Source organism: Camponotus vicinus, unplaced genomic scaffold, assembly GCF_025532165.1.
Source record: "Camponotus vicinus isolate PSW18456_S1 unplaced genomic scaffold, iyCamVici1.0 SCAF_11, whole genome shotgun sequence".
NCBI lineage: Eukaryota > Metazoa > Arthropoda > Insecta > Hymenoptera > Formicidae > Camponotus > Camponotus vicinus.
The window spans coordinates 1,992,527-2,018,891 of NW_028141947.1; the positions used below are offsets into that span (position 1 = coordinate 1,992,527).

Here is a 26,365-nt window from a genome sequence, read left to right on the forward strand (position 1 = left end):
TTTACCTTCAATGTCATTAATTATTCAATATATATTTTCAATTTACATATACACTTATCTTTCAAAAGTAATCAAGTTTGGCCATTCTTTTTAAATTATAATTTAAACTGTAGCATCAAATATTTATATAAAAACTATAAATCATATGAATAATTATGTAATTAATTATATATTTAATTAAATTATATATAAAATATAATTAACGTAACAATTTTATATTGTGGTAAATATATATATATGCTATATATTTGCTTATAATACCTTTCGTTGACACATCAATAAATTTTGCACAAATTTTATAAACTTTAGCAAACCAACTTTTGACTATTTTGGTGAAGTTATGAAGAACCTTCCGTCCATTCAAATGTCTACAGACTATTTACTTCTTATAATAGAGCTAATTAAATCTCCAACAAAACGAAAATATTGTCCTGTAGTGAAAATAGTACGAGATTATAATTATCCTACCAGATGGTTAGCAACGATATACAATTTAAATAAGATGGTAGATGATTACATACCTACGTCGAATACTACGGAGTTGGGTAACTTTATAGTATTTAATCTAAAACAAACTGGTAGGTTTGCAATAAATTTATTATATTTTATAGTGTTTATCATACATACACATTGGACAGAAAGATATACATTATTAAAAATATTATTCATTATATTATGTATTATATACATTACATTTATTATACATTATATATACATACATACATTATATGTACATACATACATACGTACAATTATTAGAAATATTCAATTTTCATGCAAAATGATTTTATACCTAATATAATATATAATTTGTATTTCCATTTATGTTCACTTTATGATACATTTTTGATCTCTGTTAATGTACAAAAGTATAATTACAAAAGTATAAACAGATACTTGTACTGATAAACCCTTTGAAAGAATTATATATATATATATATATATATATATATATATATATATATATATATATATATATATACAGAGTGTCCCATTTAACTTGAGGCATCGAAGTAACTCGAAACCATGGTGGTTTCGGTGAAAATGTTTTCAACAAAAGTTGTATGGTTTTAAGGGGGCCGTAAGGGTGTCATTGGTTTTACCTTGAAAAGTCGTTTGAAGATCACGTGAAGGTCACCTCCAACTTTGTAAATAGGACACCCTATATGCTTTTGCATATTCTTATAGCTTGCCCCGAGAGCTTCCCAAAACACTATAATAAAGTATTTCTTCATTGAAGATTATTATAATGTTTTGGAAAGCTTTCGAAGCAAGCTATAAGAATATGTAAAAGTATATAGGGTATCCCATTTAAAAAGTTGGAGGTGACCTTCACGTGACCTTCAAACGACTTTTCAAGGTAAAATGACACCATCTTATGGCCCCCTTAAAACCATACAACTTTTGTTTAAAACATTCTCACCGAAACCGCCATGGTTTCGAGTTACTTCGATGTCTCAAGTTAAATGGGACACCCTGTATACAATTTATTTATTTTACAGGATATTATCGAGTCAATTACGATATCGAGAACTGGCGAAGAATTGCAAGTTATCTACATTCTAAAAATTATTGGAAAATATATGTTTTGAATCGTGCCCAAATTATCGACGACGCTTTCCACTTAATGATAACAAACGAACTTAATTCCATTGTATTCTGGAATATTACGAAATATCTATCACGAGAAACAAACTACGTGGCATGGTATCTTATGTTCAAAGCTTTGGAATATCTGTCCAATATCTTTCTATTTCAGGAACCAGTATATTCTAATATCAAGGTAATAACACCTATTATAAACAATGTCAGTAGTGATGTCTTAAACATACTAAAAACATGTTGCACATATTAATATTGTGTGCATTTATAACAATAATTATTAAGTGCTTTCCAAAAAGATACATACAATAAAATACATGTAGCTAGAAAAAATTTGATTAGTTACTTTAAATATACATATTTTGGATGAAAAATAAGTATATTTGTAAATTAATATTCGAATAGTGTATGTACTAATATTATAAGAAATTGGAGAGGAAAAGGGAGAAAAATTTGAAAATTGTTATCATTTTTAATCACAGCATGATATTTATAATGACGATTTAAATATCATTAATTTTGAGATAAAAAGTTAGTAGGAAACATATATATTAATTATCTGTGTGTTTAATACTCAAACAGTTAATAAGTTATTAAATTATATTATAGATATAATGTCTAAATTTATGTCTACATGTCTACAATATATGCATGTACGCACTTCTGTATGTTTATTTTGTGATATGAACATGTGTTAAGCATGTGTGAATGTGCACGCAAGAAAAATTCAAATTTGTGTATAAATATGTATGTAAGGTCGGGAAAAACAGTAGTCAATCCACCTTGTCTATATTATCAATAATTTGTTCTTAATAGAAAACTGAGAGAGCGAGACTAAAGAACAATGCTACTCTCGTTATCTATTTCGCCATCTTAACTTGTACAATTCTGGCGCTCCTTGCGGTCATGTAGGTAATTATTGCGTAATACAGGAGCGTCTTAAACGTACATCTTTATCATCATACGCTCAATAACTTATTCTAGGAATATAAATGCTTATAAAGAAAAAAATCGATAATTTATCACATGAGCCACGAACGGCGCATACAACGTATACATATACAGGGTGTCCCGAAACTAACGCTTGATATTTTAAAGGCAGATTCTCTGGCCAATTTAAAAACGATTTCTCCTCAGCGAAAATGTCGAGGCACTAATAGTTTTCGAGTTATAAACGATTGAAAATAAAGGGTATTTCGCAAACTAAGTCTTATGAGAATAAAATATTAATAAAATCACATTCTTTAGTTAATTTTAGATAGAGTTTACTTTAATAGAATTTTTATTTAAGGCTTAGTTAGAAAGATACATGATGACAAAAATTGGGAATATGCAAAAAATAATGATTTCCCTCGACATTTTCGCTGAGGAAAAATCGTTTTTCAATTGGCCAGAGAATCTGCCTTTAAAATATCAAGCGGTAGTTTCGGGACACTCTCTATAAGTACAGCTATATAATAGATATCTTTATAAAAAGAATTCAGAGCTGTTTACAAAGACAGAATGTTCTTAATATATAAACCTTCTTAATATGTAAAATACAATTGCGCAAGATATCTTTCTATATAACAAAATATAATGCAAGAATCGAAAAATATAAAATTTATATCAAATAACAATATAAATACATATAAATATATATAAATTTATATATTTAGGCGAAAATGCTAAACTTATTAGTCGATTTGCTTGACGAACTTGAATACGATGAAGTTTCTAATGAACACGATCTTACAAAGAGTTTAAGAATGGAGGCTGCGAAATGGGCATGTAATCTTGGTGGTCATATATGCATAGAAAAAGCCCAACGTAATTTAAATCGACATCTCGCTGATCCCGAAAAGAACACGTAATTTTTCCTGTATATTCTCGGTTATTTTTTAATTTAATTGTTTTGTAGATACGTGTACAATGTTTATTATATTATTTGATCAAAATTTAACTTTATTAGATTATGTTATGAAATTATAATTTGTTAAATCATTTGACCAAAATGTAAGATTAATATGTGCAAAACTTTTATAGCAGAATATGTTTTTTGCTGAATCTCGTAGGCTTTTGCCATGGTGGAAAGAATGGACATATTGTCAAGGTTTAAGAGTATTGTACTATTCTCTTATCAATGAAGATTCTCTTTGGTGGGGAGTATATCGTCTGGGAAAAGAAAAATTTAAAACTAAATTTTTAAAATATCTGTCTTGCCCTGAGGATTCACAATTTATCAATGACTATTTAAATCTAATAAAAAATGATAGTACAACATCGATTATGTTTTTAAAAGATTTTTCCGATCAAGATTATGTTAATTATTTCCTTTTTACTATCGCGAAGCATGCAAGGAATCCTGCAGTACTCAGTTTCATATTACACAATCTTGAGAATATAAAACCTAAGTAATACAGTTTTCTCTCCGTAAATATATATCTATCATTCAACAATTTATGTGTGTATCAATAAATTTATTATTTTACTGTTATAGACAAGTCAGCGAGTATGCAACATTTACTGTAATTATTAATCATGTGTATTCTACGGAACAACTCAAAAAGGTAAAAATTGCATGTGCTTAAGTATGTATATATATATATATATATATATATATATATATATATGTGTGTGTGTGTGTGTGTGTGTGTGTGTGTGTGTGTGTGTGTGTGTGTGTGTGTGTGTGTAAAATAATTAACCATGATGCGACATCAAATATTGCTGTTTAATATCATCAAAATAATCTGTTTTAGATAAACGACTTCCTAACAGATAAATTTTTTAATGTAACGCAAGTTGAATTAAATGAATGTAAGAAGTTATGGTTTTTGGTGAAAGAAAGAAATACGAAAGTAAAGGTAAATTTTATGAATATCATTATACTAATATTTCATTTATTAATCATTGATATTTTTGTTTTCATACAGAATATATTAATGTCACAGTATCACAAAGTAACAAGCAAAAATTAATGTCATTTATTTTCTTTTATAAAATAAGCATTTTTTATTTTTAATTTCCAAAAATATACTATTTCTAAAATACATAATTTTTAATGAATGACAGAGTGGGAAAGAATGAGTGAGCAAGTGAAAGCAAAAAAGGAAGAGAATTTCTTTATTTAGAAACTTTAGTGATTTTAATGAAAATCGATTTATATAAATTTTAAAAAGAGAATTTATAAACTTTAGATTTAAATCTTAGTTAAAAAATCTAGATGTTTAGCTCTTAGTTAAATAAATTTAAATATTTTTCAATATGATTGGGAGAATATTACGTAATGTGATTCGCATACCTTAATATTATACGAGTCACTTATTTATCAAAAATTTAATAATGATGGATAGGTTAACACGAATTAATGCAATAGTCTGCTAGATATATCAATTATTATATTTTCTCTGTGATAGCCGTAACTTGTATAGATTTCTAATTTTATTTTAAAATCACTAATTCTAAATTCTATAGATTCTTATTTGTCATTACTTACAAAATTATTTGTAAACATTCTTTGCAGACAAAAGAATTGTTAAGTAAAATATAGTGCAATACTATGCACATAATATGATAGAACACATAGTACAATAAAAGAATGATTTTTGTTTCTGTAATTTTCTCACGATATTTTTTCGCCTATGCTTTTCTATAAGGATCGGGAATAATTTATCTTAATAGAAATCTTGAATTGAGATTTACTCAGTTATTTCGTGTCGCGGAAAGAAATGTATTCCGTATATAACGATTTATTTAAAAAAACATTAATTATCTCTGAAACTGAAGCACTATTATTCGCATTTGGCTCTCTCTTAAGAGTTCGAAAAATTTATATTTATATTTTACATTTAGAGCTTTACTAATTTTTTAAAATTCATGTCATTTTATTCGATTGCTGAATTTTTTATGAAGATGCGAAATCTATATAAAAATCGGCATTAATTTATTAAAAATGTTTACAAACTTATAAACCAGTTTTTTTTCGGGATAACTAAAATTTTGACTCTGAGAAAAAAAGTTGTAATTTTCATAATGTATAATTATTATTTATTCCTATTATATTTAAGATTATTGTGTATGTATTATATACAGGATGTATCTGAAATGACGCACTAAACTTTAGGAGCGTATTCTAGAGGTCAAAATAAGATTTTTTTTTCTTATGAACATAGGTCCGCAAATGAATCCCCCCTCCGAGCTAGAGGCCCCTAAAGTTTAGGGAAAAAATTGAAAATTGGCTGTATATCAGAAAAGAAAGATGGCAAAAGATTGAAATTTGGTATAGCTCAGTCAATTATGAAGTAAAGTAAGCCACTAAAATGAAAAAATAAAAACGTATCATGAAAACATTAATTTGCCAAGCTGGCAGGTTCGAAGACATTTTCAGTTTTTAAATGATTTTACTGTTATCTACAAACATTGCGTGGCGGGTGTTTGGTCAATTTCACACATCTTCGAATTTTAGCTCGGAGAAGGGTTCATTTGCGGACGCATGTTCATAAGAAAAAAAAGTCTTATTTTGTCCTCTAGAATACGCTCCTGAAGTTTAGTGCATCATTTCAGATACACCCTGTATATATGACTGAAACATTTTTGCTGAAAAGGCTTCGTTGAAGAATTATCGAGGTGCGTTTTTTAAAATGGGATACCCTATATATATATATTAATATAATTATATTTATATATACACATACACGAGATAATATTTAATATAATATTTATTGATAATTGATTATTGGCTATTCACACTAATATTTAACACCGACATAATCTGTTTTAGATAAGCGAATTAGCGGAAAGCTACACATGTATGCACCAATATATTTCAAATATTCAAAGCAAGATACGAACACGCTTTCTCGAAATCAAATGTCAACAGGATTACTTTCAGAATTTTGTAAAATATCAATAATATCCGTTGAAAGTAACAATTATGACGCGAACACATCTATATATCTTTCTTACAAATAGCTTTTTATAATGTTTATAGTTATCGATTTATCATTTATGCTTATGTGCATTAATAATATATAATTAAATGCACGTACATTTACAAGGATTCATTTTAGCCTGCAATTCACTGATGTTTTTATTTCCTTATTAACATGAAGTAAAGCAAAGTGTAAATTATATTCATAATAATAATATATAAATAATTATATTTAAATTATGTTATATTATAATTAAATTAATTGTAAATTATATTCATAATTATAATATATAAAATATAAAATTCATAATTATAATATATAATATATAAAATTCATAATTATAATTATAATTAAATTATGTTATATTATATTAATAATTCTAATTATATTAAATGAGAAAGTATCTGCAATATATTTAACATTATATTATTAATGTACTAAAAATGTATTATCTAATTTAAATTGTATTCTGATTTATTTTTTAAATTATATTTTATTTGTACTATATTTATAACTTTATTTGTTAATATTTATTAATTATATTATCTTGAATCAAATTTTTATTATAGGTATAATATAGATAGGTATAATATTATATATAAATAATACATAATATTATATATAATAATGCATATTAATATTTAAATAACATCTAAAATTAAAAATTTAAAGCATATTACAATTCTTTAATATTTATATATATAATAACAACTTTATGTATACATATATATATATATATATATATATAAATTGTTGTTATAAATTTAATATGTATTATTAATATTTTAAATATATATTATTAATTGTTTAAAACTCATAATCTTTGTAAATTTCATATAATCATTAATTTTTATAATAAATCACATGGCACAATTTTCTTATACATCTACATGTCTATTTCTCTATACTTCTTACATATTTAAAGAAATGTAACATATATACACTCGCGCGCATTCGTGCAAATATTTACACACGCACTAATGCACACAAAATAATTTGCGCCTACTATATAAGCAAATAGCGATATTTTTAAGTAAAAAATAAATTCTATAGTCATGAACTACTTTCTTCTATAATTTATGACAATATTAATTATAACGATAGAAATTATCAAATTTAATTCACTTGATGTCATATAAAAATCGCAGCTTTCTGTTAGAGTGATATACGATTTGTACATACAATTCGTGAACCGCTAGTAATGTATGTGGTTATATAGTATCCGATTTCAATCTGAGTTCAAATTACGGATGTTTGTTTAAACAACGGTGTTAATTATAAATTTATTTAATAAGTTTCTGTTTTCTGAAGCATCATAAAATATGAATAATTTACGATATTTGAATTATTTGTCAAAGAATATTATGTGTTTAGTTCTCCTCGGTTTAAGTTTAGTTCTATGTCATATATCATATAGTATTGTCATTTATATGGCAGTATTGAACCTAGATCAAAATTAAAGATCAAAAGTGATGACATGACGACATAAGTGACAGATTATTAGCACGTACTGTTGTACTAAAACGATCTGGGAAATCATGTAGAGTAATACGTGTAAGAAATTATGCAATTTAAAATATTAAATATTTATTTAGAGTACAAATAAAAAAATTGATTGTGCATGATAATTTTATGATCAATTATTTTGGATTTTATGCTTTATAAACGATAGATAAAATGTTAGTTTTTGTATTCATGGTCATACCTTTTATCAATAACTTTTTGATAAACAATGAGCGATAGCAAATTTTTTGCTCGAGACTATATTCTTCTAACAACATGGTCAATGATTTTTGCGAGGGTTTACCTTATGCCAATATTTATGCTTTTATTTATTTTCATCAAAATCATTATCCTAAGTATTCTTGTAAAGATACTAGCCGGCGCTTGTTGTTTATTAGAAAGTTATTAGCAAAGAAAGTATGTGAAGAAAGTTATTTGCAAAGCAATGAATAGTATATTAATGTAATGAATCTCTCAGAAAATGATACATAAATATTTAGAAATATCAAAATAATAATTTTCTAAGTTAATTATTTTTCAAAATCATTGAAAGTGCACATAGTATACATACAGCTCAATATTTTTGTATTCTTTTGTTTACTAATCTAAATTATTTCTTTGTAAGCATAGAATCGTAGTTTTGTCACTAAAAGAATTGGAAGATTTTATTTTTTGACAGTGTGGCATTGCTCGTTCATGAACATGTCATTGTCTATGAGGTCGTAAACGTATGGTGTCACGAAATATTAGAAATCACTGACACCACGAGGCCAAGTAAACAAAAGTTTGGTGCATTTGAGATAGGTGAACCTTGACAGCCCAGACGGTTCCTCGTTAAAACGGTTATCTCGTATTTGTTTCCACATGTGTGTGTATGACGTCTGTTAAGTTGGCACAGTCACTTTAGCACAATCGAATAAAACTTACATATAAATTTAGTGCTCTTTTGTTGCTAATTTGTTGCTCCATTCCCGATTTTGTTGCTCCAGCCGATTCGGAGAAAATAGTGGCTGTGCTAACTATAAATTAAAGTTCGCATAGCCACAAAAAAAATTTTTAAAAACAAAAAAAACCGATATATTTCTTTAGTTCTAATTTGTTGCTAATTAATTGCTCTATTCCCGATTTTTTTGCACCACTTTTAAGCTCCGAAAACCGCCCCTAAAGTTACCCCATATTAAAAAAGTATTATGAAATTGAGAATTAATCAGATATCTCGATCGATAACGTTTCAATGATTTTGTTGCTTGTCATTTTTAATGAATCCGATTTTATTGCTCAATGTTTGACTTAGAAAAATCGACTCGGACGAGTGGCTGTGCTAGCTTGCCTACAAGAGTAAAGTATATTAATGCGATTAACTGCTGCTATTATTTCGGTCTTAAAATGTTCCCCTAATTTGTTGCTCTCTAAATATGTAATATCGAATTTGTTGCTTAACGTTTGACTTAAAAAAATCGACTTGGACGAGTGGCTGTGCCAGCTTGTCTACAAGAGTAAAGTATATTATTGCGATTAACTGCTGCTAATATTTCGGTCTTAAAATGTTCCCCTAATTTGTTGCTCTCAAAATATGTAATATCGAATTTGTTGCTCAACATTTGACTTAGAAATAATAGCAGCAGTTAATCGCATTAATATACTTTACTCTTGTAGGCAAGCTAGCACAGCCACTTGTCCGAGTCGATTTTTCTAAGTCAAACGTTAAGCAACAAATTCGATATTACATATTTAGAGAGCAACAAATTAGGGGAACATTTTAAGACCGAAATAATAGCAGCAGTTAATCGCATTAATATACTTTACTCTTGTAGGCAAGCAAGCACAGCCACTCGTCCGAGTCGATTTTTCTAAGTCAAACATGGAGCAATAAAATCGGATTCATTAAAAATGACGAGCAACAAAATCATTGAAACGTTATCGATCGAGATATCTGATTAATTCTCAATTTCATAATACTTTTTTAATATGGGGTAACTTTAGGGGCGGTTTTCGGAGCTTAAAAGTGGTGCAAAAAAATCGGGAATAGAGCAACTAATTAGCAACAAATTAGAACTAAAGAAATATATCGGTTTTTTTTGTTTTTAAAAATTTATTTTTGTGGCTGTGCTAACTTTAATCTATAGTTAGCACAGCCACTATTTTCTCCGAATCGGCTGGAGCAACAAAATCGGGAATAGAGAAACAAATTAGCAACAAAAGAGCACTAAATTTATATGTAAGTTTTATTCGATTGTGCTAAAGTGGCTGTGCCAGCTTAATAGACGTTAATTCTTCGTCGTCGTAATTCAATCGACTTTACGTTGGCTCTCCGATTTTTTTTTTTATTGAGTGATCTATTTTCATTTTCCATCTTTGAGATTTCTTTATTTAATGCCGAATATTTTAATAGTTCCTAAAATCAATTTTATTAAAAAATACAGATTTATTACTGCAGGATTTATTACTTTTAGGATTTCAATCCAAATTTCTATTTACCTGGATTGTTTTCATGAACCGGCAAGACAATTTTTACGTTGTCAACAAGGCTTCGTCGAATAATGTGATTATTATCTACATATAATAATATAAATTTTAGTAGAATACTATATTCTTTTTAATAATGAAACAAATATTAAATATATATATATTGCATCTGTTACTGGATAGAAGTAAAAATTATTATCAATAAACAACCGGGGAAAAGCTTCCGCACAACCATGAGACGGAATGTTCTCTTCATTAATAATTGTTTCATATTCCACAAGTATATACAATAGCTATCTGAAAATTCCATGAAATTATCGCAATTTCGACAATCTTTACTCTTCTGTATATCATCACATTAACCTTAAAGTTATATAATAAAACAAAAATAAATAAAATAATTCATAATCAAAAGTACATGATTAAAAGAAATAATAAAATAAATATATTTATTAAGAATATATATGATTACTAATAAAAGTTATATATTTACACACACACACACACACACACACACACACACACACACACACACGCACGCACGCACGCACGCACGCACGCACGCACGCACGCACGCACGCACGCACGCACGCACGCACGCACGCACGCACGCACGCACGCACGCACGCACGCACGCACGCACGCACGCACGCACGCACGCACGCACGCACGCACGCACGCACGCACGCACGCACACACACACGCACGCACACGTATATATATATATACATATTAATTATGAAAATAAATAATAATTAATAAATTAATAAATAACAATTAATAAATTAATAACTAAACTAAATCATTAATAATTAATAAATATAAAAAAATCTGTATTTATTTATTAATTTATAGTACTTACATCTTGCAGTTCCATATTCAAACTCATTTTCACAAATTATTGCACGAAAAAATGTCGCTAAAAGTTGGATTGAATTTAACTTTTTAGCGGTATCGCTAGCGACAAAAACAGCAAACAAAGTGGAGGAAAATTCGGTCACGTGACCACTCATCGCTGCGACAAGGGACACTATGAAATTATACCTTTAAACAAACCGAATATGCAAGTTTATTTATTTGTTTTTTTCGTACATTATTCGATATACACTTTAATATTATTTTTACATTGCAATCACATTGTGTATTAAGATTAAACCATTAATATAATTTCTCTGTGCTTTAGTGAAACTTCTAACCTAAAGCTATATGATAAATTGCACTTCATTAAATTTAATTGTAATCATACATATTGTTATTAGGAAAAATATTGAATTATCTCTTTCTCTCTCTCTCTCTCTCTGTCTCTGTCTCTCTCTCTCTCACACACACACACACACACACACACACACACACACACACACACACACACACACACACCCACACACACACACACACATACGTTGTTAAGCTTATATATTTTACTTATTATTTTTTTTCTTTTTCGAAAAGTTTTATTTTCAATTATTTCTTCCTTTCCCTATTTGTCTATATTTTTGTCATATGTTATGTTTAAACTCTTTTCCATTTTTACATAAAATATTATTTTGCATGCGCCATTAAGTTGTTTTTATATAATTCTCACACAAACGAATAGATAATTCAACGTATATTCTATAATCAGAATCATACGGATATATTCGAAAACTAATTATTCGTTTGAACAGCATGACATTATAATACAGTCAAATAATTATCGTTGTTACATTTTCATCAAAGCAGAACCGCAAAAATCTATATAATCGTAGATAAAAATATGTTCGAGCTATAATCCAATATTCTCTTCGCATATTGTAACGGTGTAATTATAGTTGTAAAAAATGGAATTGTGTGTTTTGATGATTGCATTATATCGTGAAATATATGTAGAGATATTTTGTTAATAATATATGTATATCAAAATATATGTACTTAATAATGCAATAATTATTACTTGCTAATACTCATAACTCATATATTTATATTAATGTGTAACATATTTATGATGTAATGTAGTGGATAATAATATAGTACAAATTATAGTTTTAATATAATATAAAATTATTAATGTTTTATATAATAAAACACTTTATGTATAATTAATATTATAAAATGCTATACATATAATTAATATTTAAATATGTTTGTATGTAAATGCAAATTATTGCGTAATATTAATATATATTTTTAATATTTTAAATGGTATAAAAATTATTCTTTATAAATGTGTTTTACTAATGTACTGTTAATGTTTAATTTAATAATAAATTATGTAGCACAATTCCTGGAGCATGCTATCTCTATAATATTTCTATTCTACATTATGAATAAAAAACCTTTCTCAATTTAAATTTAAAATTCTTCTTCGTTATAAGAAAGACATGATTATTAATTTGATCGATTTGAGAAATTTCCTGTTGTTTTTATTCATAAATCCAAATAAATTTGAAAGAACTGGTGAACAAAAATCTAATAAATAATATTTATTTATTCGATTTATTAGATTTATATTCTCTTATATACGATACTGTAATATTATACTCTAGAGTGAATAAGTTACGTTTTTTTCATTAACTTGTTCAAAGACAATTTACCGATAAAATCTCGTAATAATATAGTTTATAAAATTTTATTTGATTGTATATTGTAAATTATAAAATTTCCCAAATTTTTGATGAAGGAATATACTACTTTTAAACGGTATAAAAAAATTCAAATATATATATTTATAGATATTTTTGTATTCTACACGAGACGGTGGCCTCTTTTGCTTTAGATTGGCGCGAAATAGACGGGCCTGCTTTCTTACGGCACTCGGCCGCTAGCACGTATTTGGAGTGGGAAAAACGGCACCGTGCTTTGCTATTACATACCGTTTCTCGATCAAAACGTCTGTTAACGACCTCAGAAGTTGTGTGTTTATGACATACGTGTTTATTACAATATCGCGTACCCCAAGTGTTGTCAGTCTTTGGAAGTTTCTCGAGATATTAAGAAGTCATAACTGTGCATATATATTTTTCATATTACTGATGATAGTTTTCATATTACTGAATGGATAAATCATTGATTTATTGCAGCTAATTCTTATAAGGAGACATATATTTGCATACATTTTGTGATACATCTCAATATACAGAGTAAGTCGTTAAAAATTAAGTACATCTATATGTTTGTCTTTATTTCTTTTTTCTTATCAAACTTTGACTAGAGACGGCGTTGTATTTAATTTGTCCGTTTGTTCTTTCTAACAAAAAATGTTTTTACAGATATTTAAGAAAGTAGTATCATGTTTGTCAAACTATTATTATGTAGCTGTTTAACAATCATCGTATCGGTCTTTTCAATGGATTACCAGATAACTAAACTATCCGAAGATAACATAAAAATGCAATCAATGTATATAAAACCGAAACAATATAACATCATTCTTACATCATATATTAAAGAGGATACTTTTGTCGGCAACTGTAATATGAGAATTGAGATAACACAATCAATTCCAAGAATACTATTGCATTTCGACGTAAGACGTGTTAACGATATAATAATGATTAATGATCCATTAAAATTTACTTCGGATGGAGAAATGATCGTTTATAAACTGGTCAAACATTCTTATGATAATGAGATGAACATTACCGAATATAAATTTCTGGATAATGTATTGCCGGGATATTACATCATAAAATTAACCTATAATATGAATAATGATGCAGGCCTGAAAAGATTTTATAAAAAAGATGAACAACAATGGTAAGTTAACTGTTAAACTGTTAAAATATTAAATATGTAGTAATTACAGGAAGACACAATCCTGGTACAGCATTCTATTTATTAAAAAGTGCTTTCTAAGAAAAGACTTATATATATATGTGCCTATCTGAAAAGTTTCCATTCCTAATTATATGCTTCTTAAGATTTTAGTAACAAATGTATTTTGCAATTTATTATTATTATCATTATCATTATTTTTAAAATGAATATAAACTGCAAATAAAAATCAATTTAATTAAATCAGCAATAATGCACGTCTTATACAATATTTTATCGTCAACAGTTGGACGAATTCAAATATTCCTGTAGTGTCTTAAATTGTTTTTAAAATCTAAATAATACAATTCTGAAAGATTTATGATTGTTTTCATAGAACTTGCTTATTTGAAATTTAAAATTTTGGCAAATATTTCATTTTTACACTGTTTACTAATAACAAACTTTAGGAAATCATTATTAATATTTAATGAAGCCTATTAAAGAAGCATTTCTAACATGAAATTAATCTATAATATATATAGCTGATGACACAGATCTAAAAAATTTTTTTAAATTTATAATAATTCGGAACGAAAACATTTCCAGACACATGTATAAATTATTTGTATGAAGTTTATATGAATTTTTTTGTTCATATATTTTATAGAAGTCACTAACAAAATTTGATTAGAACAATCACTCAATTTTCATAAACACTTTATATATACAATTAAATATAAATATATATATATATATATATATATATATATATATATATATATATATATACAGGGTGATTCTGAACAAACGTTTGTCTTTAAAATATCAAATTCTTAAATGAATTCTAATGATGTTTCCTCTTGCAAAATTTTGCCTGGAGCTTAGTTTTTAAACTATAAAGGAAAATAGTTAACTACTTATGGAACGAGTACAAGAGGTAGGAAGGAACGGCGCGATATAGGCAATTACGTTGGGTACTCGCCGCGATCAGCCAATTGGTATACGCGATGACTGTAACAATCAGTGTGTGTGTGTATGTGTGTGTGTGTGTGTGTGTGTGTGTGTGTGTGTGTGTGTGTGTGTGTGCGCGTGTGCGTGTGTGTGCGCGCGCGCGTACACATTCTCAAACACACACTGATTGTTACAGTCATCGCGAATAACAATCAGCTGATCGCGGCGAGTGCCCCACGTAATCGCCTATATCGCGTCGTCCCTGCCTACCTCTTGTACTCGTTCCGTAAGTAGTTAACTATTTTCCTTTATAGTTTAAAAACTAAGTTCCGGGCAAAATTTTGCAAGAGGAAAAATCGTTTTAGAATTCATTCAAGAATTTGATATTTTAAAGACAAACGTTTGTTCAGAATCACCCTGTATATACAGAGTGGCCCCGGACGTTCCGGCCAGACTTCAGGATCTTGTAGGAAATTTAATTCTGTAAAAATATTTCATATAAACATGAGTCGAAAAATGCTTCCTTAAGAAGTTATCGCTCAAAAATTATTTTATTTTTATTAAAAAAAGATTTTTATTTTTTAATTTTTTCATCTTTTTTTCAAATAATTTATTAAGCTTCTTTTTATTTCATTTTCTTTTCGCCTTCTACTCTTTCTTTCATTCTCCTATAATAATTGATTTAAACAATACTGTTCAAAATATCATTAAGCACAGTCAAAGCGAATCTTCTGCATTAACTTGTGCGTTAAATCAATTACGATAAAATCCGTAACACGGGTATGAGAATTTGACTATTGTATGTATTCTTTCTACCATGCAAACAGTCAGAAATTTAAGAACTCGAACGACAGTCAAATTCTAATACAAAACAATAAAAATCACCTCCTCACGACTCGACATCGCGTTCTCAAGATTTCCAGAAGTTTCGAGAACACCTCTCTTATAAAATAACCGAACACGCGCCTGTGGAACGTATAACAATCATTTTTATCTCATTTGAAAGATAATTTAATTTTCTACAACTTTTGTTTCGGTACTTTTTGTTAAAAGACTCATATCTTCCATGATATTTGGAAAAATGTGTAAAATAATCACGATTTGAGAGATTTTTGAACGATAACTTTTTAAGGAAGCATTTTTTGACCCATGTTTATATGAAATTTTTTGTTCAGAATTAAATTTCCTATAAGATCCCAAAGTCTGGTCGGAACCGGGGCCACCCTGGACGTTCGGGCTGTTTCGGAAGAACAGCCCTTATATACAGAGCCATTTTAATTAACGCACGCAATTATTTCGGAAACAAAGCATTTTAGAGAAAAATGTTTCAGACAAAAGTTTTATGGTTTCGAGGGGGCCATAAGATGGTATCATTGGTTTGACCTTGAAGAGTTATTTGAAGGTTACATGAAGGTCACCTTCAATTTCTTAAATGGAACCTACTATTTGTCATTGCATATTCTTGTAGCTTATCTCGAGAGCTTTCCAAACCACTATAATTAAGTACCTTTTCGTTAAGTACTTTTTGAGTTATGAGGCTTGAAATAATTTCTTAATTTTACATAAACCGTAAAAAATATCTTGTAAAATATTCATTTTTCGATTATCTTATCTTAATACTTTTATGTACAAAATAATGAGAGGAATCAATTGGTGTAAAGAAAACACATAGTTGTTTTTAAGAAAAAATATGGAATTGTTAATTGCAAATTATATATTTTTTCTTCAATACAACTATGTGTTTTCTTTACACCAGTTGATTCCTCTCATTATTTTGTACGTAAAAGTATTAAGGTAAGATAATCGAAAAATGAATATTTTACAAAATATTTTACGGTTTATGTAAAATTAAGAAATTATTTCAAGCCTCATAACTCAAAAAGTACTTAACGAAAAGGTACTTAATTATAGTGTTTTGGAAAGCTCTCGAGATAAGCTACAAGAATATGCAATGACAAATAGTAGGTTCCATTTAAGAAATTGAAGGTGACCTTCATGTGACCTTCAAATAACTCTTCAAGGTCAAACCAATGATACCATCTTATGGCCCCCTCGAAACCATAAAACTTTTGTCTGAAACATTTTTCTCTAAAATGCTTTGTTTCCGAAATAATTGCGTGCGTTAATTAAAATGGCTCACCCTGTATATATAGGTATACATATATATATATATATATATATATATATATATATATATATATATATATAAGGGCTGTTCTTCTGAAAACGATCATGCTCCGATTTGAGTCAAATTTTGTAAATAGGTTTCTTTTAGGTACAAAAGAAGTATACGAGAAGGATTTTTGGCGACTCGAAAATTAAGGCATTTTTTAAGCCCTTTTTCGTAAAAGCGAATATTACCTTTAGACAGCTTGTTCGAAATGACTTTGCTATATATTGTCATGGTCATATTCTTGATTATTTTGGTTACTACATATATATTGTATTATATTGTTTACATTACTTGAGTTATTTTGGATTATAATATTCGGAGTCAGTTGGCCAGTAATGAGTGATGTGTATAAATGCGTGTTTCTCAACTAATTTTAAAATATCGCGAAGCGAAATGAGCCTCAGTCTACACAATCACTGCAGTTAGTACATTGTGAGGTTTATTGTTATACGATTAACATAGGTTTGTAACTTTCTATGCCAAGCAAAGTCCACCCCACACCATCCCTGAGTCAGCGCGAAGCGAGGTCTATTATTGAGGGTAATTTGTAAGGTTCTACATAGGTTTGTAACTTTCCACGCGAAGCGAGGTCTACACCACATCACCTTCGGCCACCCCTCCCGCAACCACCCCGCTAGTAGGCAAGGTGGACCTCGCTTTACAACTTACAGCATATATCCATTGGGATTGAACTCTTCGCAATGCGGCCCCTACCGGCGGGGTGGTTGCGGGAGGGGGAGCCGAAGGCCCTTCCTTGCATCCACCGCGCGCGCGTGTGTGTGTGTGTGTGTACACATAAATTTGTGAAATTAATAAAACTTTTTTTGTCTATAACTTTATAATAAACAATGACCGACGGCTAAAACTTTAGGAATGTTACCCAGGAGGATGCTCTTGACAACATATGTCAAGGTCAAAGTCATACGAGCAGGGTCCCCTTTTATGCAGGTTTACCGGTTCTACGTAGGTTTGCAACTTTCCACGCGAAGCGAGGTCCACACCACATCACCGCTGAGTCAGCGCGAAACGAGGTCTATTATTGTACGGTTTCATATAGGTTATTATTAAGTAATTATTAAGATTATTTATTAAGATTATTTATTAAGAGTATTTATTAAGATTATTATTAAGTAAGGTTTTACATAGGTTTGCACCATCAATTAAAACTTATTGAAGGTTACTCAGGGTCATGATCTTGATCACATATGTCAAAGCCAAGGTCAATGGTGAGGTTGCCGTTTTTCTAGATATTTACCGTTTCGAACAAGTTGTCTAAAGGTAATATTCATTTTACGAAAAAGGGCCTCAATTTTCGAGTCGCCAAAAATCCTTTTCGTATACTTCTTTTGTACCTAAAAGGAACTTATTTACAAAATTTGACTCAAATCGAAGCATGATCGTTTTTGGAAGAATCGCCCAACTAAAAACATATATATGATTCATTTAACAAATTATTACTAAAATATGCAGTTTCTTTAACATGTATAAAATTATGTATGGAATGCATCTTAGGTAATATATCTATGTCAATAATCACAATGTAGTAATTAAAATCAATTAAAAGAAGTTATTGTTCTAATACTGTGTAATATTGAAAATTATTTTAATTTTATTGAACGAAATATTTTTTTATTTTAATTTTATTGAAATTTATAATTTTGATACTAAAATATTAACGATTAAATATTAATTATTTATTTTGTACCTGTATGTCCTAAAGTAAACATTTCATGACCATTACGTTATATTAATGTCAAAATACTATCAAAATCAATATTAGATTACGTAATGTTATACAAGATATAGATCAAAAGAGTAAGAAGAACTCTATGCTATAATTTTCTATATATATTATTCTTATATATAAATTGCATCCATATATCTTCTTTTTATTCAATTTTTAATAATTCTATGTAATTGTCGTAAATTTATTATCGTTAATTCATATTTTTAAATGTGATAGGTTGGTAACATATGTTGATAATATTGGGGTTGAACACATGATTCCACGTTTGCTTTTTGCTTTCAATACGTTGCCCGCCTATAATATTATTATAGAACATTATCAAAATTATAGTGTTTTATCAAATATACCGATACAAAAAATGGAAACGAATGATAAAAATATGACGATGATAACACATTTTCATACTACGTTTCTAAGGCCTAATTATTTTGTATTTGTTGAACGGGCTAATTTATCTCTCATGCCTGGTCCAAGTGAAAGTAAGGTCAAAGTTGATATGTGGTGTAGAATACACTGCGCATTTGCACACGAAATTGTTCAAAATATAACTCTATACTTATTTGGTAAATGGAAACGCCTGAATAAACCTTGGCAAATAAATCATATTGCAATTGCGGATTTTCCGGAAAACGAGAGCATCATAAATCTGGGCCTTGTTATTTATAGGTAATTAAAAATATATATGTATATATATATATATGTGTATATATATATATATATATATATATACAGGGTGGGCCATTTTAATCTATGCACCCAAATTTCTTTGTACCTAAGACAGATACGGAAAAATGATTCAGACAAAAGTTTTATGGTTTCGAGGGGGCCATAAGATGGTATCATTGGTTTGACCTTGAAGAGTTATTTGAAGGTCACATGAAGGTCACCTTTAATTTCTTAAATGAAACCTACTATTTGTCATTGCACATTCTTGTAGCTTATCTCGAGGGCTTTCCAAAACACTATAATTAAGTACTTTTTTGTTAAGTACTTTTTGAGTTATGAGGCTTGAAATAATTTCTTAATTTTACATAAACCGTAAAATATCTTGTAAAAAATTCATTTTTCGATTATCATTCCTTAATACTTTTATGTACAAAATAATGAGAGGAATCAATTGGTGTAAAGAAAACACATAGTTGTTTTTAAGAAAAAATATGTAATTTGCAATTAACAATTCCATATTTTTTCTTAAAAACAACTATGTGTTTTCTTTACACCAATTGATTCCTCTCATTATTTTGTACATAAAAGTATTAAGGTAAGATAATCGAAAAATGAATATTTTACAAGATATTTTACGGTTTATGTAAAATTAAGAAATTATTTCAAGCCTCATAACTCAAAAAGTACTTAACAAAAAAGTACTTAATTATAGTGTTTTGGCAAGCTCTCGAGATAAGCTACAAGAATATGCAATGACAAATAGTAGGTTCCATTTAAGAAATTAAAGGTGACCTTCATGTGACCTTCAAATAACTCTTCAAGGTCAAACCAATGATACCATCTTATGGCCCCCTTGAAACCATAAATCTTTTGTCTGAATCATTTTTCCGTATCTGTCTTAGGTACAAAGAAATTTGGGTGCATAGATTAAAATGGCCCACCCTGTATATATACAGGGTGTCCTAGACCACCCGTACACCCCTTTTCTTTCAAAAACTAAGCATTTTAGAGAAAAACGTTTTCGACAAAAATTGTATGGTTTTGAGGGCAACATAAGATGGTGTCATTGGTTTGACCTTGGATGGCATCGTTAAGGTGAGGTCAAGGACACCTTTAATTTCTTAAATGGAACCACCTATTTTTTATTGCATATTCTTATAGCTTATGTCGAGAGCTTTCCAAAACATTATAATAAAGTATTTTTTCATCAAGTATTTCTCGAGTTATAAGACTTGAAATAATTTCTTAATTTTACATAAACCATAAAATATTTAGTAAAATATTCATTTTTCGATTATCTTACCTTAATACTTTTATGTACAAAATAATGAGAGGAATCGATTGGTGTAAAGAAAACACATAATTGTTTCGAAAAAAAAAATGTAATTGTTAATTGCAAATTACATTTTTTTTTTCGAAACAATTTTGTGTTTTCTTTACACCAATTGATTCCTCTCATTATTTTGTACATAAAAGTATTAAGGTAAGATAATCGAAAAATGAATATTTTACTAGATATTTTATGGTTTATGTAAAATTAAGAAATTATTTCAAGCCTTATAACTCGAAAAGTACTTGATGAAAAAATACTTTATTATAGTGTTTTGGAAAGCTCTCGACATAAGCTATAAGAATATGCAATAAAAAATAGGTGGTTCCATTTAAGAAATTAAAGGTGTCCTTGACCTCACCTTAACGATGCCATCCAAGGTCAAACCAATGACACCATCTTATGTTCCCCTCAAAACCATACAATTTTTGTCGTAAACGTTTTTCTCTAAAATGCTTAGTTTTTGAAAGAAAAGGGGTGTACGGGTGGTCTAGGACACCCTGTATATATATATATATATATATATATATATATATATATATATATGTATGTATATGTATATGTATATGTATATGTATATGTATATGTATATATATATATATATATATATATATATATATGTATGTATGTATGTATGTATGTATGTATGTATATATACATATATGAGGCATTCTTTCTGAACGGAAGACCCCCTGCTGTCCAAAATTAGTTTCACTTAAAAGAGGTCTATAGCAGCTCAAATTAAAGGTCTTGAGCTCTACTTTCCAAATATGAGTGGCAAAATTGATTTTACACTATGGTGGCTCCAATATGGCGGCCGAAACCACGTGACTTAGATTTTTTTGCGAAAATGTGACTGTAAAATCGCTTGAATAGGTCCGATTGAGGTCTATAAGGGCTCAAATGAAAGATCTTGTACTCTACTTTCTATACATATGTGGCGAAGTTGACTTCACGCTATGGAAGATTCAATATGGTGGCCGAAACCATTTTTTGTTTATTGTTTTCAAAAATATGGCAATAATACTTCCAGGTTACATAAAATTGGATTCTTTAGCACAAAAGTTTTCTTCAATGTGGCAACCTTCTATCGTTTTTGTTTTAAACATTTCTCTTGAGAAGTTTGGATTAAAGTTATATTTTTCAAATATTGGGCCCAAATACTTGGTTGCAAAATATGTGGTATAAGTTTACATCTGTTTGTAATTTTGAAGAGCTCATGAATACTGCAGTTCTAAAGCATTTTCATCACTTGAAAACCTTTTGATTAATAACTTTTTATTTTGCACTAAAAAAGCATGGTTTTTCATAATCTGAGGAACAGATAAAGCACTGCTAAACCTTTTATTGAGAAAGCGGCTCGTCTTTTTATGATCCTGCTCACTATAATAAAAGGTTGTTATAACATTCTTAAACTTTGTTTTAGACCACTCAAACAGTTTTTGTGATGTTAAAATTGCTTCCGTTGGTTTACACAAGAGACTATGTCGCGCAGCTTCTCTTTTAAATAGTGCCCCAACGCCGTCCGAAGCACCTTTACCATGTGCTGCAGCGTGTACGTGCCATTCAGCTTTAATGCCAAAATCTTCTTCATGACGTATCAAATTAATCATCTGATACTTGTTTTTAAAATGTTGCTTTGCACCATCACTGAAATAAATGAGTTTTTTAGCTTTATGGTTGTTTCTGAGATACGGTACTAATATCTTTTGAATAGTATATACCGCAGCCGTATCGTGTTTCGTACTATCAGACAAAAATATCAGACTTTTGTGCGTTACCTCTGAATTTTGCATATAGTAATAAACTACTGGGAATATTGTGCACTGGTCGTTGTTGAAATGGAATGCTTGTGATGCGTCTTGAACAACATAGTTTTCAGAGAAATCCAGAACAATCAACACTTCCCCTTGTTTCAAATTCTTTTTAATAGTTTCGAAAAACTGTGTTTGTTTTTTTGTAATAAATGAATGGGGTCTTAAAACAACCAATTTATTACATAGTTCTTCTACAAAATCTGTCGAGGAAAGAATTTGAGTCACTAAAGTTGACCTATCAGTTGCTGTCCATGCACTAAATTGAACTTCAAAAATGTTACTTTCATCTAATAAATCTTGCAAATACTTGGTAAAATTTTTTACGTTAGAGCATTTATCACATTCACCTAAAAAGCACTTGTCATAAGATTTTTTGCATGTTATTTGCATGTTTTTTGCAAACAATCCTTGTAATCAACTATTGGATAGTTTGAACTGGCGGTAAGTTTCGCGATATTGATGGAATCTAAGAGAAGCTTACAATTTTCATGGATAGTGCAAACGCATACAGAATGAGTCCCACTGGCACCTGCGAGAATACAATGTTTCGGTCGCAATTGAGCAAACTTACTGAAACTCACAGGAAATTCTGGAGGAGTTTCTGTAAAAGTCGTGTGAAGTCCTTTCAAGTTTAAAAGAAGCAGACGTTTCTGAATTAAAGAGCGACCATTATCATTTTTTACAGACACAACATCTTTCACGCCAGGCATGATTCTGCTATTATCTTCATAGAAATCGATAATTTTTTGCACTGAAACGTTCTTCAATGCTCTACCTTTCTTTGCTGTTGTATCTGCTAATACGCCTTCAGAGGCTTTTAACTCTTTAGATTTTTTTGCAAATTTCCAGCTGCAATTGAACTCCTGGCTAATTTATTGACACTCCATGTTTCTGGTGCGATTGTAAGGATGCGCAATCTTAAAGGGTCAGTAATTTCTAGCATCGAGAATTTTTCTTTCAAACCATTCAGCATATCTTCCAGTTCAACTTCTCTTGGTGAAGGAGAGGTTGTTGAACTATTGGCCATTGAGTTATCTACATCCATATCATGATCAACAGATTGTGATAAATCACTGCATGCCGAGTTCAAAGGAAGTGAACATATGCTATTTTTACGACCATTTCGTTTTCTACAATCACTGCAAATTTTAGCATAAGTAGAGAGATTGGGAAATGAATCACGTAAGCTCTTGGATAATGGTCTCAAATTATTTCCTTTATGACCGGAAAGGCCGTAGGGATTGCTGCATCTATCAGAATGACGAATACTGTTAGTGGACATGATCAAAATATTAATTATTGATAATATTTCTTGAATTTTAACTGTAGACAGTTAAAAAGATTGGTCGATAGTCTTGAAAAAGACTGGTTGAATAGCCTTGAAAAAGACTGGTTGGATAGTCTTCAAAAAGACTGGTTGACAGTCTTGAAAAAGAATGGATAGTCTTGAAAAAGACTGGTTGGATAGCCTTGAAAAAGAGTGGTGATAAATTTGCTGCGAAATATATGTTAACAAGAAAAACTATAATAATTATAATGCTTTTCATATACATTATGAGTCTTGCTCGAGAGGTTCCTATTTACCCTATCCGGCGCAATTTACTAGTGAACTGGCATACGCTATTAAGCGGGCGTTATATACAGGGTGATCCAGAACAAACGTTTGTCTTTAAAAAAATAAATTGTCGAGTCTATTCTAAGACGATTTTCCCTTTACCAAAATTGTCTACGAGGCGTAGTTTTTAAATTATTAAATAAAATAGTTTGCAAATTACGGAACGAGTACAAGAGGTAGACAGGGACGACGCAACTCACCGTCCGATACAGGCGATCATGTGGGGCGCTCGACGCGATCAGCTGATTGCTACACACGATGAGTGTAACGATCAGTGTGTGTGTGTGTGTGGTGTATTTATGCACGCGTATCCACACATGCACCGTACTCTCTCTCTTTCTCTCTCTCTCTCTCTCCCTCTTTCTCTCTCACTCTCTCACTTACTCACTCACTCACTTATTCTTACTTTAATAATGAGATTCTTCATACTGAAAGAAAAAACTTCGCTTATTTGACGATGTGTCAGACTGCGTGTTGAAGAAACGACGTCTCGTCGACGACGATTATTATCGTGCAACACACTGGGCACTGCTATTTATCAGCAGTATGAAGAATCTCATTATTAAGGTAAGAATAAGTGAGTGAGTGAATGAGTGAGTGAGAGAGTGAGAGAGAAAGAGGGAGAGAGAGTGAGAGAGAGAGTACGGTGCATGTGTGGATACGCGTGCATAAATACACCACACACACACACACACACACTGATTGTTACACTCATCGTGTGCAGCAATCAGCTGATCGCGTCGAGCGACCCACATGATCGCCTGTATCGGACGGTGAGTTGCGCCGTCCCTGTCTACCTCTTGTACTCGTTCCGTAATTCGCAAACTATTTTATTTAATAATTTAAAAATTAAGCCTCGTAGACAATTTTGGTAAAGGGAAAATCGTCTTAGAATAGACTCGACAATTTATTTTTTTAAAGACAAACGTTTGTTCTGGATCACCCTGTATACTATCGAATAGAAAAGATATAGAAAAGATGTATTAATTTTGTACCAATTTATGAGAATACTCTAATATTTATTATTAAACATTTCATAACCTTAATTTGGGTCTACAGTTTACTACTGCTGCTTTGGGCCGACCATTGTGGGTCCAGTATTTGTCATAAAGAATTTTACAAGCTTTTATTTAACTTCGATTTCTGTCTGTCTGTCTGTCTGTGAGGGACAAATATGGCGATCGATTTTTCGAACACTTCCCGATATCCGATCATGCTGAAATTTTGCACACAGCTTTGGTTCAGATGACAATACAATATAGTACATTCAATATACTAGTAAATCCAAGATGGCGGCCGTTACAAAATGGCGGACTATCATATTCTTTACAACCCCATTGACATGGGAATCAAATGAAAGGGTTTGACGAGCAGAATACGATAAACTAAGAGACATTTTTACAAGCTTTAATGTTTGGAGCAAAATGTTCCAAGCAAAAAAAATCCAGTTTCTTAATCATTTAAAACCTGAGCGCCCCAAGCTTCTATGTATAGTCACACATAGGTGGCTCGGTAAAGAAAATTATTTTCTATTTTTTAGTTCAATAAATAAAAGCTTGTTTTTTAAATTTTTATTTTTATTTATTTTTATTCAGACCTACATTTTGCCATAATATTTTGGGAGTTATATATCTCATTCGAACATTTTGTCCTTACCTTACAGGCCCTGCAATAATTTGGGACAAATATTTTGGGACCTGTAATTTGGGACAAATATTTTGGGAACTATAATTTCGGACCAATATTTTGGGACTTTCAATTCAGATACTTTTTATAGCTTGATCATATGTAATTTGAAAGTATTACATCCATTATCTGAAAATAAGTCAACGTCACGTGGTTTCGGCCACCAT

The 26,365-nt window shown here is 29.7% G+C and overlaps 2 protein-coding genes across 5 annotated transcripts in view; both read left to right on the plus strand.

The window, feature by feature from the left end:
- Nucleotides 1-340: 340 nt before the first annotated feature.
- Nucleotides 341-6,511, plus strand: LOC145961736 (aminopeptidase N-like). Its single transcript, XM_083082192.1, has 7 exons — nucleotides 341-578; nucleotides 1,503-1,783; nucleotides 3,261-3,451; nucleotides 3,657-3,995; nucleotides 4,082-4,151; nucleotides 4,341-4,445; nucleotides 6,362-6,511. Exons 1-7 carry the CDS (start codon nucleotides 341-343, stop codon nucleotides 6,491-6,493), a joined length of 1,356 nt encoding a protein of 451 aa, XP_082938318.1. The 3' UTR covers nucleotides 6,494-6,511.
- Nucleotides 6,512-13,434: 6,923 nt separating this feature from the next.
- The window catches only part of LOC145961331 (aminopeptidase N-like), a 32,410-nt gene continuing 19,479 nt past the window's right edge, over nucleotides 13,435-26,365 (plus strand). For all 4 annotated transcript variants that reach the window (XM_083081414.1, XM_083081412.1, XM_083081415.1 and 1 more), the window contains exons 1-3: nucleotides 13,435-13,597; nucleotides 13,727-14,213; nucleotides 19,301-19,750. In XM_083081414.1, the coding sequence (XP_082937540.1) occupies nucleotides 13,747-14,213; nucleotides 19,301-19,750 (917 nt within the window). In that variant the 5' untranslated portion in view covers nucleotides 13,435-13,597; nucleotides 13,727-13,746. The remainder of the gene's footprint in view (nucleotides 13,598-13,726; nucleotides 14,214-19,300; nucleotides 19,751-26,365) is intronic.

Bases quoted from the DNA above. Each gene is read 5' to 3' on its own strand.
- LOC145961736 (XM_083082192.1), top strand. From the start codon at position 341: ATGAAGAACCTTCCGTCCATTCAAATGTCTACAGACTATTTACTTCTT. The intron at 1,784-3,260 runs GTAATAACACCT...TTATATATTTAG, and splicing joins CAGTATATTCTAATATCAAG to GCGAAAATGCTAAACTTATT. The intron at 4,152-4,340 runs GTAAAAATTGCA...AATCTGTTTTAG, and splicing joins CTACGGAACAACTCAAAAAG to ATAAACGACTTCCTAACAGA.